We start from the raw sequence: 16,884 nt of genomic DNA on the forward strand, positions 1-16,884 counted from the left end.
TCTCTGTGTGGAGTTTGCATGTTCTCCCCGTGCATGCGTGGGTTTTCTCCGGGTACTCCGGTTTCCTCCCACATTCCAAAAACATGCTAGGTTAATTTGCGACTCCAAATTGTCCATAGGTATGAATGTGAGTGTGAATGGTTGTTTGTCTATATGTGCCCTGTGATTGGCTGGCAACCAGTTCAGGGTGTACCCTGCCTCTTGCCCCAAGACAGCTGGGATAGGCTCCATTAACCCCCGCGAAAAAGCGGTAGAAAATGAATGAATAAAAGTTAATTAGAGCCCTCTAGACATTAAATAACAACCCTACAGTCACCTTTACACTCATATTACCCGATATAAAAACTTCGAATGTCTGATTCTATGGTCATCATCATATTTGTCCTTCTTTTTGAGTGGACTAAAAAAAACATAAAACAGCCAAAACACATTCATGGGGTTCACCCAGTATATGCTCACTGAGTTGAAGTATAATGTACTGGAATTAGTTAGATTAGTAGATTAATTTTTTTTTTGGCATACTATAGCAGGACTGTTAATATTAATTAATTAATTTTGTCATTCATTCATTTTCTACCGCTTATCCTCACGAGGGTTGCAGGGGGTGCTGGAGCCTGTACCCCGCCTCTCGCCCGAAGACAGCTGGGATAGGCTCCAGCACCCCCGTGACCCTCGTGAGGAAAAGCGGTAGAAAATGAATGAATGAATGAACATCTTAAAACCCTACTCATTGAACACTGAATATTATCTTTAAAAAGGCATTTTTTCTATGGAACTCTTGCATTGGATTTGTGTCCCATGACTTTGTGTTCCATAGTTTATTTCATTTCAGCTCAATACACAGAAGGTTTGTATAACCACACCGCATCATAAAGTTCGAGAAAGCACGTGACTTAAGGAAGCAAGGGAAAACTCAAGGTACATGGACATGAAAGACGTCAAAAAACTGAACAAATATTGAAACCTGCAAGGAAATAAAAGACACAAAAAGTCAACCACAATGGTCGATACCGACTACACAATAACATGGATTATGCCAAATTCAACACCAAGACACACATTGAGTTATTTATCAATAAACTAGTGATAATCCATACATTCATCCTCCTCACAAGACTTCCTGTTCCACCGGGAGGACACCAGGGAGGTGTCTGTGAGGCATCTGGACTAGATGCCCCAGTCACCTCAACTGGCTCCTCTCCATGTCAAGGAACAGAGAGTCTACTCTGAGTTCCTCATCATATCTACCCTAAGGTGAGTCCAGCCACACTATGGAGGAAACTAATCACCATTGGTGAGAGTTGGAACAAAGATCGACGGGTAAATTGAGAACTTTGCCTTCTTTGCCTTCTGACACTCCAAACTTCAGCTCACTGGGGAATACTTGAACTTGCAATCCAATTTCTACGAACCATTATGTCATAAAAATAAACCAAACCATATCATCTTAAACCTGTACTTCCACAAAGCTGGAAAGTACACAAGTAAAATCCAAATCCCCACAAGAAGCATTGTTTACGTTCCTAGCTAGCCATCTTCTTCAATCGTAACGACAGGTATGTAATCGCGGTCCAGTTGGCACCCTGACCCGTATCCACCCCCTTTTATCTGTGAAAGCTCTTGAGGAAGAACCGTGGCAGCACCTGCAGGAGTCTCCCCTTCATCGACCTGTGACATCGGGAAGACATCTGGGAATATCGTGCATGCTTCCCACTGTTCCACATTCACACTGTTCAAACGATCCACCGGCTAATTATGGCTTTCCCAGATCCCGGAGTGCAAGAAAACACTGCGGAATAATCCAAAGGTATGAGCTGTTTTCTTTCACCCTCCCTCCACTGTGTTTTAGTTAACTTGGGGAGAAAGGGGGTGGGGGTGGGGGGGGGCTCAGCTACAACAAAAGTAAATAAACTCTCTTGATTAACTGGGAGAGGCTAAAGCTATAGGAAATGACTTTGTTGCACATACTTTGGGTTTATTATTATTGAGGAACAACTGAATGATGAACAATATACCCAGAAAGATACTTTCATTTGTTTATTACCAAATATTTACAACTCTCAGAATGTGCAGACCACAAATCCACTCAGCATTCTGTAATACCCCCCAAAATAAATAACTTTTATTTGACAGGGGGTGCGGGGAGGTGGATTTGGCACCAGTAAAAAAAAAATAAAAAAATAAATACAAATAGTCCATTTGCTGTGAAACATTGTCACGAGGAATGTGGAAGGAATTGTGTTGTTGTTGTTTTTTTTTGTCTCTCTCGTGTTTCAAAACAGAGCAAGTTCATCCAGTCCGAGCTGTTTTTGTTTTTTTTTACAACATTCATATAGTCGCAGTGGTCTTTCTTCATATCCGTCTTGTCATATAAGTGCTCCCTTTGCAAACATAACAGTCCCTGCAACGGGAAATATCGCACATCCTCGCTCTCCTTGGAGGAATGAAGCTCAAGCAGCTGGGGCCTCAGCTGCACTTTGTGGTTCAGTCTTGTCAGAAGAGTTTGGACTGATGCGTTGGTTCTTCAAAGTGGATGATCTGTGGAAGAAATAGAGTTGTTATTAAGATGGAAATGTTAAGTATAGTTTTATATATATATATGTATAGTACATGAACATTTTAGCAGTTATAGTTTTTCTAACTCAGATATGATCAGAAAAAGACTAAAAAACGAATTGGTAATTAATTCCAATGTGAACTTAAGTGGATCACACCAGTGCGTAAAAGGTAAACAAACCAATTTAGCACCATTCCTAGCTACTTGTAAAAGGTATAAGCAACTCGGGGCTTACCGTGTTGTCCCGTCTGGAGCATCCCCACTAGTGAGATGTAGTGGACACGGACCAGGAGCCCCCCATCCGCCACACCGAGAAAGCATAACTGAGGCGTTCGTGCGCCACGTAGCTGCAGCTGGACCCCCGCGCGTCCGACTCGTCGTCGCTCTGCAGAACTTCACACAGGAAGTCGATGTAACGGGCGGCGAGCTTGAGCGTCTGTATTTTGCTGAGTTTGTCCGAAGGCAGCGTGGGGATGATCTTTCGTAGCGACGTGAAGGCCTCGTTGAGCGATTGCGTCCGTTGACGCTCTCGGATGTTGGCCATGACGCGCTGGGTCTGCAAGTCGTCGATGGAGCGGGACGGGCTGCTGCTGGCTTCGCTGCTTCCGGCGCTTCCACCGACACGCTCACAGCTCTTCCTGCATCTCTTCTTCGCCACGCTTTGACTCTCCGCGTCCAAGTCTTCTTCTTCTTCTTCTAGCTCGTCCGTGTTTCTCCGCGCCGCAGCTCGCCGCTTCCTGGCACCCCTCCTCGGTAGCTGACGCTCGGTCTCCTCCTCACTGTTCCCTGCGCTGTCCATTGGGGAGGAGTCGTCTTCCCGCATTCTTCAGAACCTTTCAATAAAGTCCTAATCCGAGCCCCTCCAGTTAGAACATCACCCAAACACCACAGGTGGACAAGAAAAGTGCAGCCTGTGTGTTGATATGAACGTAAAACGTGGTGTACCGTGGAGAGGCAGAGGTGTCTCCCACTCTCTTATAGCGGGGAGCTTGGATGGAGGATTTTGGGGAGCGCTGTGATTGGGCGAGGAGGGACGTAACATAATACCACAGCAGAAGAATAACTTGTGTTCATATCAGACAGAGTAGGAACTGGAAGGCACACAAAAAAAAGATGGGAAAAAAGGGGCTTTGGTGGTTTTTGTGCACAAGATATTTTGGTTGGCGGCGTCTTATATCTGGTATTTCTGCACTTCTACTATACAGAAGCTTTGGCGTGCAAACGTGAAAGTGGGAAAAGGGGGTGTGTTTTTCCACACAAGGCAAATCTCAAAAGGATGAGCCATTTGGAAATTCACTATGCTAAGAATTTATGTACAATATTTGGCTTTGGGGTGAAATTTCAGGATGAAGCTACAATGCTTCAAACTTGATTTGACCTTGTGTGTACTTTGAATGCACTGTGCTGTGTTGCAGTACTTGCTGTTCTCCAACGATGAGCTAAAGGCCATAAATCCAAAACTGCTGTCCTGGTTTAATTAGAGTTGGTATTAAAAGCCGTTTATGTTTTGACTTAACAATTAATCAGCAGTCAGAGTAGAAACGTCACAGAAAGCCATACTGGATGCAGTTGTGTATAAACGTAAACATTGAACTTTTACAGGTACTGTATGTTCCAACACTATTATACCCCTAAATATGCATTTTTGAGTACTTAATTAACATGGAATGAAAAAAGTGACCCCCAGAAATAACCACCATTATATTATACAAGGTCAGGCAAAAATGATCTGACACATTTGTAGGTTAAATAAAAGGCAAATAAAGTAAAGAAACCAAAAAAAATTATATTCAAAAAATACATATAATGCCATTTTGTTTCATTATGTTTTAAAAATTCATTCATTTTCTACCGCTTATCCTCACAAGGGTGGCAGAGGGTGCTGGAGCCTATCCCAGCTGTCTTCGGGCAAGAGGCGGGATACACCCTGGACTGGTCGCCAGCCAATCACAGGGCACATATAGACAAACAACCATTCACACTCACATTCATACCTATGGACAATTTGGAGTCGCTAATTAATTAACCTAGCATGTTTTTGGAATGTGGGAGGAAACCGGAGTACCCGGAGAAAACCCACGCATGCACAGGGAGAACATGCAAACTCCACACAGAGATGGCCGAGGGTGGGATTGAACTCGAGTCTCCTAGCTGTGAGGTCTGCGTGCTAACGACTAGACCGCCTGTTTTAAAAATTAAATCAGTCAAATAGGATCCATTATTGTCCACATACTGATTTTCGTTTCAATGCAGACCCAGTAGCTCTGAAATTGGCAATCAAGAACAAAATGGTGTTTTGAGCTGGTATACGGGATCATGTCTACCAAGATTGAAGAGCAAATGGAACGCTTGTTGTGTTGCAGTTACAGATTCCTTTGTTTTGATAAACGTTTCCACAATGAAGAATAAACAAAAAACAATGAGATTATAAAGAAACAAAGCAAAATGGCATTAGATGTACTTTTCAAAAATAAAAACACTTTGATGTTTTACTTGGCGGCATGGTGGTCGAGTGGTTAGCGCGCAGACCTCACAGCTAGGAGACCAGAGTTCAATTCCACCCGTGGCCATCTCTGTGTGGAGTTTGCATGTTCTCCCTGTGCATGCGTGCGTTTTCTCCGGGTACTCCGGTTTCCTCCCACATTCCAAAAACATGCTAGGTTAATTGCTGACTCCAAATTGTCCATAGGTATGAATGTGAGTGTGAATGGTTGTTTGTCTATATGTGTCCTGTGATTGGCTGGCCACCAGTCCAGGGTGTACCCCGCCTCTCGCCCAAAGACAGCTGGGACAGGCTCCAACACCCCCGCGACCCTCGTGAGAAAAAAGCGGTAGAAAATGAATGAATGATGTTTTACTTTATTTGCCTTTTATTTAACCTAAAAATGTGTCAGATTATTTTGCCTGACCATGTATAGTGAGGATCCAGTTCCATAAAGGATTATGGTACATCATACAGTACAATCATGACTCCAGTAGCCTTTTCAAAGTGTACGAGTCCAAGGGTATAAACCCCAACCAAACCCCTAAAAGGTACAAAGTGTACTAAAATGGTCCAAAATAGGATCCCAGCAGGGATCAGTGCCTCAGCATCCATTCTACCATAATGCATCCACCATACGACTAATGATTAGACTCCAAGGTAACCGTTTAATCCTTTTCCCAGGTGTCAGTTTAGCGAGTGATAATGATATACTTTTGTCTGCCGTAAAGACTTTCAACGTAGCAGCACCACTATCGACTCTTCCAGTCTAGACGCTGCCATGTGGAAGAGTGGTGGCGGCTAAAAAATAAACCCAGTGAAACACAGGAGGTTAGAACAGCAGGAGGCCTCTGCTCCATCGTAACCAGACCGACGTGTTTATTTTCCCGTCAGCGGGCCCCGAGTTGAGGTATGCGCTTAAATGGGTCTGACCCCCGCGGGGGGACCTCGACACCGCGGCTCAGGTTTAAAAGACGGCCCCGTCCCAGGGAGCTCTCAGGGCGGATCCGTGCTCGCAGCGGGGTCGCCGAGGAGGTGTACGGGCCATGGGCGTAAAGCAAACACTGGAGGTGATGAAGAGACTTGTGGAGGGCCAAAAAACAAGTCAGCTTTTTTTTTTTTCTCTCCAGGCCAGAAAATAAAATCCAATGAAGCTGAAGTCGTCTGGAAGTGGCTTTGTGAAATAAAGCCATGGATCACCCACGGAGGCCCTGCGTGATGCATCAACCCATTTACACCTCAGTGTCAAAGATAATATCCAGCGTCACGGTGAGCCTCGGATTTGGGGTTGAAATCCTCATTTGCACTTGGCAGAGATAATAAGGTCTTTCGCTGACAGTGTCAACAAACTTGTTGGTTTTAGCGTTCTTCGCACTTGGTTGGAGGCCAGACAGGTGAGATGTTTTCGCTCTCCGTGGTGCTGAAAAGAAACTCACCTGCCTGATGCCCCATATGCTATGTTTTAATAACATACAGCGAAGGCAAGACGCCATAAATGTATTATTAGAATCAATCCACTAGCAGACACTTCATTAGGTACACATGCACAATTGAATGAAATAAGGGGATTGTGCTTCCATATATGGGGGGGGGGGGGGGGGGGGTAAATATACCTCTCAGTATGATGCAGTTCATAAAATACTACATTTTCCAACTTGTCTACTCTTTAGAACACACACAATAATATTAAAGCATCCATTTATATTATTTATGTATGCTGCCAGGCGGCACGGCGGTCGAGTGGTTTGCACGCAGACCTCACAGCTACGAGACCAGGGTTCAATTCCACCCTCGGCCATCTCTGTGTGGAGTTTGCATGTTCTCCCCGTGCATGTGTGGGTTTTCTCCGGGTACTCCGGTTTCCTCCCACATTCCAAAAACATGCTAGGTTAATTGGCCACTCCAAATTGTCCATAGGTATGAATGTGAGTGTGAATGGTTGTTTGTCTATATGTGCCCTGTGATTGGCTGGCAACCAGTCCAGGGTGTACCCCGCCTCTTGCCTGAAGACAGCTGGGATAGGCTCCAGCAACCCTCGCGACCCTCGTGAGGAAAAAGCGGTAGAAAATGAATGAATGAATGAATGAATGCTGCCATTTTCGGTAGAGTCAAATAACACTGAATACTTTCTACTTGTAATATCCAGAGGTACAAAATATGCAACGTACCACTACAAAATTCTTCCACACACAAAAAATGACCTCTATGTGCATGTGTACCTAATATTGGTCTCAACTGCAGCGTATACAGAGATATGACTTTTTAAATGACTTCCATTTCAATAACAAACACGGCTTACTTTGAAGTATTTGAAGTATTTTGCAACTTCTAAGGATGTTTTCTCAAAGTGTTTCAGCATCTCCAGTTGCTATTGTCATCACGTGACACGTGATGTCGCGGTCAAGTGTTCTCCAGTAGGTCCTTCATGAAGGAGATATAGACGATGGCCAGCCGTAGCGTCTCAATACGGGACAATCTCTTCTCATAGGCGAAGGTTGGCACTTTCTTCCTGAGTGCATCGAACGCCTCATTCAGACTAAACATACGCTTCCTTTCCCGCACGTTGGCCGCCTGCCGCTGGACCATCGTGATGATCCTCCTTCGTCTGGACCTGCCCGGGCCGGTGACGAGATGGGCGGATGTCCTGTGCTCCGGGCTCCAGGAGGAGTCACTCTCATTGTGGCTCGATGGACTGTCGTCCACCTGCTCCGTGGCGCACACCGGAGGGAAATGCATCAGGTTGACGTTATTCACAAAATGGATCAAGGTCGAGTCCAATAGGTGACTTTGCATCTGCATTCTGGGTCCAAAGCCGCCGGTCCTGCAATCCTTTAATATGCTCTCTCTATCACCAGCAGCAGGGGAGCATCTCTTACAAGTGAAACCAGCTTTTGTCCGAATCCGGATGGAACACGACAGGGTGAGATCCTCTTTGGCTGAAGTCCAAAGTCCTTTCCTGCTGTTTCAATAAGTGGCCCGCATGCGGCACACAAAACATGTCCACAAGTGGCTTAAAAAAAGGGGCCGAGAAGAACCTCCAGGACCTCTTCTCCAAGTCATGCGATGTCCTCTTGGAGGCCCTTAATGAGCTTCTGAAGAACAGGAGGCTCTTGACAGGAGGGTCATGCAGTCTTATTTGCACTTTCCCTTCTTCTTCACAGGCTAAATAAGCACACTTCTATCACTTAAACACTCCGGGGGAAGACCAAATAGAACATTCCCTAACAGTCACTACACAGCAAAAATCTTTTCTGTTGCAAATTAGAGCAAATAACTGTCAGTTTCCATGGCAGAGGAGAGTCCACAAGGGGCGCTTAGTGTGGATCTGAATCCCCAGAAGACAATACTTGGCTATAAAGACCTCCTAAATGCACACGGTGACTTTGCAAAATGTTTCTTAAAGGGGTCTTGGAATATGAACATATTGGAAAATTTAATTACATGGACTCTAAATGGAGAGAAATTCAATCTCCCCCCCCAGGTCACTCTTGTAGTTAAGATCAGTTGTAATGAGCCAGGAAGACGTAAAAACACAAAGTGATCTTGCTATTACGGGAACACACACACACACACACACCAGATAAAATCAGTCCCCTTCTGGGTCTCCATGAGTTTCTTGCAGTTGAATAACTCTTAAGAATCAAAAGAATGAACGTGTATGCGCTTAAGTTACTGCAGGCACATTCCAACTGTTACCAATATAGTTTTCTAATTTACAGAATTAAATAGAACCATTTAAGTCATCTGCTATACAGGTGTAAAAAGAATCTAAGCACCGTCTGATATCAATTGTGTACTCACCCTTTGAGAAGCCAGGATGTAGATGTGTTCAGGTTTCCTACATCGCAATAAGCGCCAATGCCGGTTCAAAGGTCATCGTCACATCGTTTTTTCTTCGTAGTTATTGCCGCTTGCCTGTGGTGATCAAAGAGCAAATTCATGTTTACATATTGTTATTTTTTTGTCATAGAATACATTATGATGTAATGGTAATGGTTTTTATTTCATTTGAACATGCATCTGATTACAATTGAATGCATCACATAATCAGTTCACAGTTCCACATGTCCAAAAAGGAGTAGGAAGAAGCAAAGCTTATTAAATCCTACCCCTCCATCTGGTACTTTTACAATCAGTAACTGTTACATTTGTTCACTTCCTGCTTTCCATAATACAGTTGAAGTTTTTTTTTGTTTTTTTTTTTAATAATGTACCTTGTACCGAAGTACGAGGTGATATGACCATCCGATGACATAATGGGTACCATAGTAAGTGTCAATATAGTGATACATATAGCACATCATGACTGGTTCAAGACTCTTCATCCTTGTATTTAGCAAACATCAACTGCTTGTATTGTTTCTTGAATTGGCTCATCGTTGTCATCATAGTTTGATTCCACATACTGAAATGATATGGCTTTTTAACGTAGTCCTAGCATATAAGTGTTTCCTATCTTATATCAAATTGTATATACATTCATGTTATTAATACAAGACAACACAATAAAGATCTAGAAGCGGTGTATATATATATACACCCTGTTAAAAAGGAACAAATATAACAATAAATCCTAAAGATTGTAAGTATTACAGTTAAATAGTGTCATATATTTACGACCTGTCGACACTTTATGGTTATTTGGAGATTTTATCCTGATTATGAATGGCTCGGTTTAAGCAAAGCATAATGCGGGGTCATCAAAAGCGATGATTCTGTATACTAAAGCGCATGTGAGAGTGTTTATCTTGAACACACAACTGGATCTTTGTCATCGCTCTCTCTTTCTGTTTTTCCGTCAGGCAGATAAACATGATGGGACATTCCGTCGGTCGTCCTGGAAACGCTGAGAAAGCGCAGCTGGGCGGGAGAATATGAGGTAATCTCACCCTGAGGCTGCTGGGTAAATATTGGTCTTAAATAAGGAGTAAAGCAGCACCCCCCCACACCCACCCCCCCAAAAAAGAGGCGCACAAACACACCTCACCTATCCCAGTTTTGTCTTAGTGGAAACACACAGGACGGGCCTTCAAACACGCCGTAATGAGCCGTTTCCTGCCTGCTCGCCGCTATTATTTATTGGGTTGCTCAGTGTGAAATTAATGATGACTTCTTGGCGTGACTAAATGTTTGTGGAAGTAAACATTGACGATCCGGCACATACAAACAAAAGTGCGGAATTGCAAAGCTTGTGATGACATCTGGACTGCGTGCAAAAGGACAAACTACACATTTGCACACAGGTTTTGGAGATTGCTCATAAATACAACACACATGCCTTGTAGCTTTACACTACATCCATTACAGGAGAAGTACGTTGTTACATTTATCCAGTTATTGAGGCGGTAACTGAGACTCCATCCATCCATTTTATGTGCCGCTATCCTGGAGCCTATCCCAGCTAACTTAGGGCGAGAAATAGGACAAGAATATAAAGACACTGCTGGAGTCTTACCGCTTTGAATTAACTCAATGTCTTCTGTTTCTTCTTCTCTTATCACATCCCTCCCATGTTAATGGTCATCCCTTTGGAATAAGATGTGGTCCTCTCACGTCCTTCTTAACAACCTTTATGGAGGTTGAGCCTTCATTTGGACGACAAAAAACAATGAAAAGCAAAAAGTACATACTTAAAGTTAAAATGCAATGTCATATATGTCTTGTACATGCTAGGAATGGAATATTTTCCACTCTGTAGTAGACAAGCAAATATGTTGCTGTACTTATCAAAAACAAAGCGACATATACTATATCTAATACAGTGACCAGTCCAGGGTGTCAGCTGGGATAGGCTCCAGCATACACCTGCGACCCTAGTGAGGATAAGCAGCATAGAAAAAGCATGGAAAATATTCCATTCCTAATTAACATTCATTCATTCATTCTCGACCGCGTATCCTCACAAGGGTCGCAGAGGGTGCTGGAGCCTACCCCAGTTGTCTTCGGGCAAGAGGCGTGGTGCACCCTGGACTGGTCGCCAGCCAATCACAGGCCACATATAGACAAACAACCATTCACACTCACATTCATACCTATGGACAATTTGGAGTCGCCAATTAACCTAGCATGTTTTTGGAATGTGGGAGGAAACCGGAGTACCCGGAGAAAACCCACACATGCACGGGGAGAACATGCAAACTCCACACAGAGATGGCGGTGGAATTGAACTCGGGTCTCCTAGCTGTGAGGCCTGTGTGCTAACCACTCACCCACCATGCAGTATCCTAATGTACATTTTTTTTTTTTAAAGGGGGGGCAAGGGGTGGCCTCCAAAGTGTGGTCACGGGGCCATTTCCTGTCATTGGCTTTTATTTTTTTAGCCATTACACATCACCATGCATCATTCCACTGCAGGAAGGCACCCCTGGCACCCAAGCAATGGTGTCATCTTGGTACCGGAGCTTGTTGTTGTATGTTTCAGTTTGTTTGCACACTATTAAACCTCACATAGAGTTGAAAATGAGATCAGGCGAGGGGAGAGTCAAGAATGTGACTAAGTCCTGACCGATTCACGATGTCAGCCTTTCTTCCCTTTGCTCTGCACACCCACATGCTGACTCATTGGCTTGCTGGTCTCACCTTCCAGCAGCATCCCCGCTTGTAATTGGCTTAAGGCGTCAACCAATCGGCAATCACGGGATGTTTACACAGCTGGGTGGCCAAGTTAAAAGGTGGGGCTTGTGCAAAGTGTGTGCGGTTCATGGAAGTCACTGGGTAAAAGCCAACAGCATTATACTGCACTGTATATCTCCACGACTAAAATCCCTCCTTCGGACTTCCTTCCACGCCACAACTCCTCCCTTCTGAAGGAGCCCACCCCTGAACTCACCCTCGTCACACATAAAATCTCACCGCTACCCCACCCTTTATGTGCCATGTCAACACCTTTCTTTCTCTCTCTCTCCCCTTAGTGTTTATTTTCACAAAGGAAGGTCACACACTCTGTACCCATGTTTTCTAAAGGTGCTATGGTTCATTGTATTCTCAATTCTTTTTCAGTAATGCAATTTTTATACCACATGTTCATAATACTGATGATGGATTGTACTAACGGCATAATTGCTTTGTCTTCATGCTGCTTGACGATTTTGAAACCTGTTCAAATTTGAATCTCCATTGTTATTTTAAGTGAGATTCAATATGGCACGTGATTACATTGTCTTCCATTTGTAAGATAACCATGTCAATTGGGTGACGGGTTAAGAAATCACCCATACATACTCAATTATGCTCATTTTTGGCCTTTTGTACTGAGTTGTGTGCTCTTATAGAGCAGTTACACACAATAACCCGAACAGAAAGCTTTCTAGATCTTCCAGAATCTGCACCCATTCCAGCTGGCTTGTCTGTTTTAATTCATTCCACCCACTCCGCTTTGATTGGTCCCACTCAGCTTGTACAACTGATACCCTGGCATGCCCATATAAGGAAGTCTGGATCACTGTGACATCACAGTGAGTCAGTGTTAGAAAAAAGTATTTGAAACCAAGCGTTCAGAGCCATCCCAAACTCTCAGGGCTCCCTTCCAAATGCAGAAACTTCATTATTTCAGACTTTGGCATCATTTAACACAATAATACAACATTCTAAACAACATTTATAGGTCAGAAAAGTGGAAAAAGCATAATAGAGCCCTTTTAAAAAACACAAATTCACACCATCCAATAACTATCGTAATTTCCTTTGCATAGGGTACACTGGTCTTTCAGCCGTATTTACTAAATCTGGAGGAAAAACAGATTTGAAGCTCCACCAGACTACAAGCCACACAAGCCCATGAGGACCAAGCAGCTCTTCATTTGACAGGGGCCAATCATGACCTATGAGAAAACTCACAAGAAAATCCCAGGTTATCAGTACTCAATATTACACAACAGCCTGACTCTGCTGGCCCGGCAGTCATTAAGGAAAGAAGCTAAATCAGTTGTTGAGTGTTAAGTTGCTGTGTGATAACTTTAGCTAGTTGTTGAGTGTTAAGTTGCTGTGTGATAACTTTAGCTAGTTGAGTGTTAAGTTGCTGTGTGATAACTTTAGGGAGTTGTTTAGTGTTAAGTTGCTGTGTGATAACTTTAGCTAGTTGTTGAGTGTTAAGTTGCTGTGTGATAACTTTAGCCTTCTACATAAGATGACACAGTGTGACTGTTATATATTGAGTAATGAATTGAACTGAGATTTCTTCATAAACTTGTGAGTTTTCGTGCATGCCACAAATGTGTTTTTTATGATGAGACATGTGCGGCTTGCATATGTACGAGTCTAAATTCGCCCCGCTTTTACTCATGTTTTAACTGTGTATTAACCAATGAATGTTGTATTTTGGTGTGTCTTCTACTCTATTTACTTGCTTTATTCAACTCCATTCTTCTGTAAAGTGTCTTTGAGTATTTTGAAAAGCGCTATATATGTATTATTATTATTAAATTGAGAGACAAATTATGTCATTCTTTTTATAAATGGATAAATTAATAAATGGATCTCAATGTTCTTAATATGGATTATATAATACAATATGATTGTGGCTTTCTACCATAAGGTTAACATTGAAATAAGGCAATTGTGTGTATACCTTTGTCCTTTCCTGTGTGTTTTGTGCCATTGGAGTTATGAACAGCGTCTAGACAGCCGTGCTTACCTTGTAATTATGTCAGACTTTTATTAATCTCAGTGGGCTGCATAGTTGTGAGGACATTTAAACAACTTCCTGTGTGCCTATGTTCTTTTTTTTTGTGAGAACAAAAATCAAACAATGAAATGAGCTTTAAGATGTGTTGACAAGGTGCTGTTTTCCTTTAATAAAACCCGTCTAAAAGGAATGCAGAAGGGTCTAAAACGACTCAACTTCAATCTGCGTTGATAAGGCATATAATGGATGACACGATGAGCCAAAAAGAGTGTAATCTTGCTTAGATCCGAAGAATGGTAATCACGGCTGCATTAGGGAGGCGCTTGAGAGTTTGGCTATCATTCTTTTAAACAATGTGGGCCTCAAACAGAAAATGTTTGTGGAACTCAGCAGGGAAGCCGCCTGGTCCAGACTCTTTTTAGTTATTGGCCATGCCATTGAGTGCACTGCAATACCTCAGGGGAATAAGGGAGTATTTGCTTTTTCTTGTATAACGTGTGGTAATTTAATGGCACCCAGGAATTTATGGATGACGTCAATATTTGTGTTAAAATCTGAAGCGCATATTTGCTCTCAAAAGTTCAGAACTGCATCATTTATAATTGCTGGCGGGTCATTTAGGAGCTTATTAACGGCTTTTAGCTCTGTTTGGTTTAATTTAAGATGTGCCAGATATTTCCTGAGCATGTTATCATATTCAAGATTGTTATATCTGGCGTCCGCCGTGAGAGGTTACTCTGCTCGATTTTATATTTTCTTAATTCAAATATCTTTTCGAGATATGGGTTCAAGTAATATTTGTCTTGTGAAATGAAACTTTTCCTTCCTTAGACTGGTCTAGTTGCAAAAACGTGGAGAGTCACTGGACTTCAGAGGTCAAAATGAGCTGTTCACCTTCACCCCCTTGGAACGTGAATGTGGGAACATCTAAGACAGGTACAATTAGTCCTCGTAGGATATTGAAATCAATCAGTTACCATCATAATCTTTACTAACTGTATAATAATCTCTCATTTTTCACGAGTGAATGGATTTCCTATTTATAGTAAATAGAATATAGAAAGACTGATTACAACCATCTAAATTTAAGAGCCCTCTTGATATAAAATAACACCCCTATAGTCACCTTTACCCAATGTAGTTAACATAATACGACATATTGAGCCATAAATAAGACTTGTACAGGATATTAAAAGCTATAACCAAACTGTTTGCTCACCCTGAATGTTGACGGACACATGCAGAGGACTTGTCTCCGTTTATGACTGAAGTCAACTCCTTGTCCACTTAGCCATATTGTACTGAACAGCCAGGACAGAGGTGTGTGTACTCTTTTTCTACTTCCACATTTGCCATCACCAGTACTGTTCTGCAGCGGCATCACAAACAAAATAAAATAAAAACACAGCAAAGCAAAATAGCATTTCAGCATTTAATTCCTCTACAGTGGATTAATTTTCCAGGAACTTTTTGGTTGTTTAAAATGTTGACTAGACATAAACTGCAATTATGCTGCGTGCACAAAGTCAAGTCAATCAATGCATGGTTACTGAGAGGCAGCCGTGAGGTGTCGGCTGCCAGGGAACCCAGCTCAACAACCAAAAAGTAACGTTTACTTTCAGGGTTAATTGTGTGTGTTTATACTAGTACATGGACATTGAACCCTTGGGAAAGAGCTGAAAACTTGAACCCTGTGTGTGAATATCTACCTACCTGAAGGGCTGATCTGAACATTAAAAACCGATGCCAAGAATCTCTCCGAAATACCTTTGAAGGGACCATAAAGGGATTTCATGGATGTCAATACAACAGCGAGAGAGGAGCTTTGATGCAATTCAACTCTTGCCTGGGTCGTGTTGGACGATTAATGGCCGCAGTTGCACAGCACTGACTGGTGGAACACTTAAGTTTTATGACCTGCTGCCATTTGGGGCTCTGGGACGGGTCTGAAGGCCGACCACGTAACTAATTATTTGGGCCAAAGCGGGGTGTGTGAGGATGGAGGTTTGCGGATTGTGGTTTGGGGATGAGGTGTGTATGCGTGGGCGAGCGGGCCAAGTGAATGTGTGGCAGGACTCGTTTCCGTCTATGTGTGTGTGTTCTCAACCAGGGAACCGTTTGTTCTGCTAGAAGACGCCATGGTTCTGCAGGAACCTGCCAACATAGAAATGCACTTTAAACACACACACATACAACAGAGAGAGACAGAGGTGTAAAAGAAAGATTGCCTGGCCTACTCAACAAAAACAACACGCTTCCCTTCTTCTTCTTCTTCTGGCCATCATAGGATGATGAAGACAAACGAGCATGCCTAGATATGAGGGTCCAGTGGCAAGAGGGGAGTCTGTGGAGGAATGTGTGTGAACTGCACTCCGCCTCCAATAAATCAGTGGAACAAGTAGGGGGGGAGAGAGAGAGAGAGAGAGAGAGAGAAAAAGCTGGGTGTGGAGAGAGAAAGGGGGAGTGTGCGTTGGGGAGAGATTGCAAGAATGACAAGATAAATGTGAGGCGATGGAGAGGTGCTCAAGTGCAGGTGCACGCAGGTCAGGAGTTGACGTCAGGAAAAAGGCAGACAGAGGTCACCTTGGGGCAAATGAATTAAATATTCAGCAATTATCGAACATCTCTAAATATTACACCGTGTGTGATCATTCCGCAACACAATAACCCGCCATGGGGGCCAGAGAAATTTTATCAATTTAAAAAAAATAAGGCAGGAGAATCCAATACCAATCAACCAATCTCATTTTTAAGCTGATATCGGGCTAATAATCTGTAACAATAATTATAGGACAATGTATTTTCCTACAATAATGAGTATGATTTGAAATACTGCACTAAAATGACTGCTTAGCTGTCCGTTTGTTTAGATTTAGAATTTAAAAGGAACACAGTAAATAAGCAGTAATGGGTCGGCCCATAAGCGATAACGGAATGATCAGGTGTGACGGATAAAGAGGCGGCAGATTTAACTGCGTCTCCTTATCTCTCCTCTTTAGGCGGCTCCTGATAAGCTCTCCAGCTCTTTGCACCTCGCCACTAATTAGACTCCCTGCTGAAAGGCAGGATTTGTGTATGTGTGTGTGTGTGTGTGTGAGTGTGAGGAGGGAGGTAGGAGGTAAAGAAAACATCGGATCTTAAAGCTTCATCACCTGACACTCACATGGTCGACATGAAAGGGAACCTAATGAAAAATATCTTGTCACAAGAATGGTTACAGTG

At 42.9% G+C, this 16,884-nt stretch overlaps 2 protein-coding genes across 5 annotated transcripts; both read right to left on the reverse strand.

Moving 5' to 3' along the window:
* Positions 1–2,020: 2,020 nt before the first annotated feature.
* On the reverse strand, positions 2,021–16,772 carry twist1a (twist family bHLH transcription factor 1a). 4 transcript variants are annotated; one of them, XM_058047380.1, is made up of 6 exons: positions 14,882–16,772; positions 10,495–10,624; positions 8,841–8,954; positions 3,503–3,570; positions 2,793–3,404; positions 2,021–2,538 (listed from the first exon to the last, which is right to left on the reverse strand). In XM_058047380.1, exon 5 carries the CDS (start codon positions 3,378–3,380, stop codon positions 2,820–2,822), a length of 561 nt encoding a protein of 186 aa, XP_057903363.1. In that variant the 5' UTR covers positions 3,381–3,404; positions 3,503–3,570; positions 8,841–8,954; positions 10,495–10,624; positions 14,882–16,772; the 3' UTR covers positions 2,021–2,538; positions 2,793–2,819. The 4 variants fall into 4 exon arrangements, with proteins under 4 accessions (XP_057903363.1, XP_057903361.1, XP_057903362.1 ...); XM_058047378.1 differs by having other exon boundaries at positions 2,793–3,570; XM_058047379.1 differs by lacking the exon at positions 14,882–16,772 and having other exon boundaries at positions 2,793–3,570; positions 10,495–10,767.
* On the reverse strand, positions 6,700–8,029 carry LOC131101963 (fer3-like protein). Its single transcript, XM_058047382.1, has one exon. It carries the CDS (start codon positions 7,836–7,838, stop codon positions 7,440–7,442), a length of 399 nt encoding a protein of 132 aa, XP_057903365.1. The 5' UTR covers positions 7,839–8,029; the 3' UTR covers positions 6,700–7,439.
* Positions 16,773–16,884: the final 112 nt, after the last annotated feature.

This window comes from Doryrhamphus excisus, chromosome 14 (genome assembly GCF_030265055.1).
Source record: "Doryrhamphus excisus isolate RoL2022-K1 chromosome 14, RoL_Dexc_1.0, whole genome shotgun sequence".
Lineage (NCBI taxonomy): Eukaryota > Metazoa > Chordata > Actinopteri > Syngnathiformes > Syngnathidae > Doryrhamphus > Doryrhamphus excisus.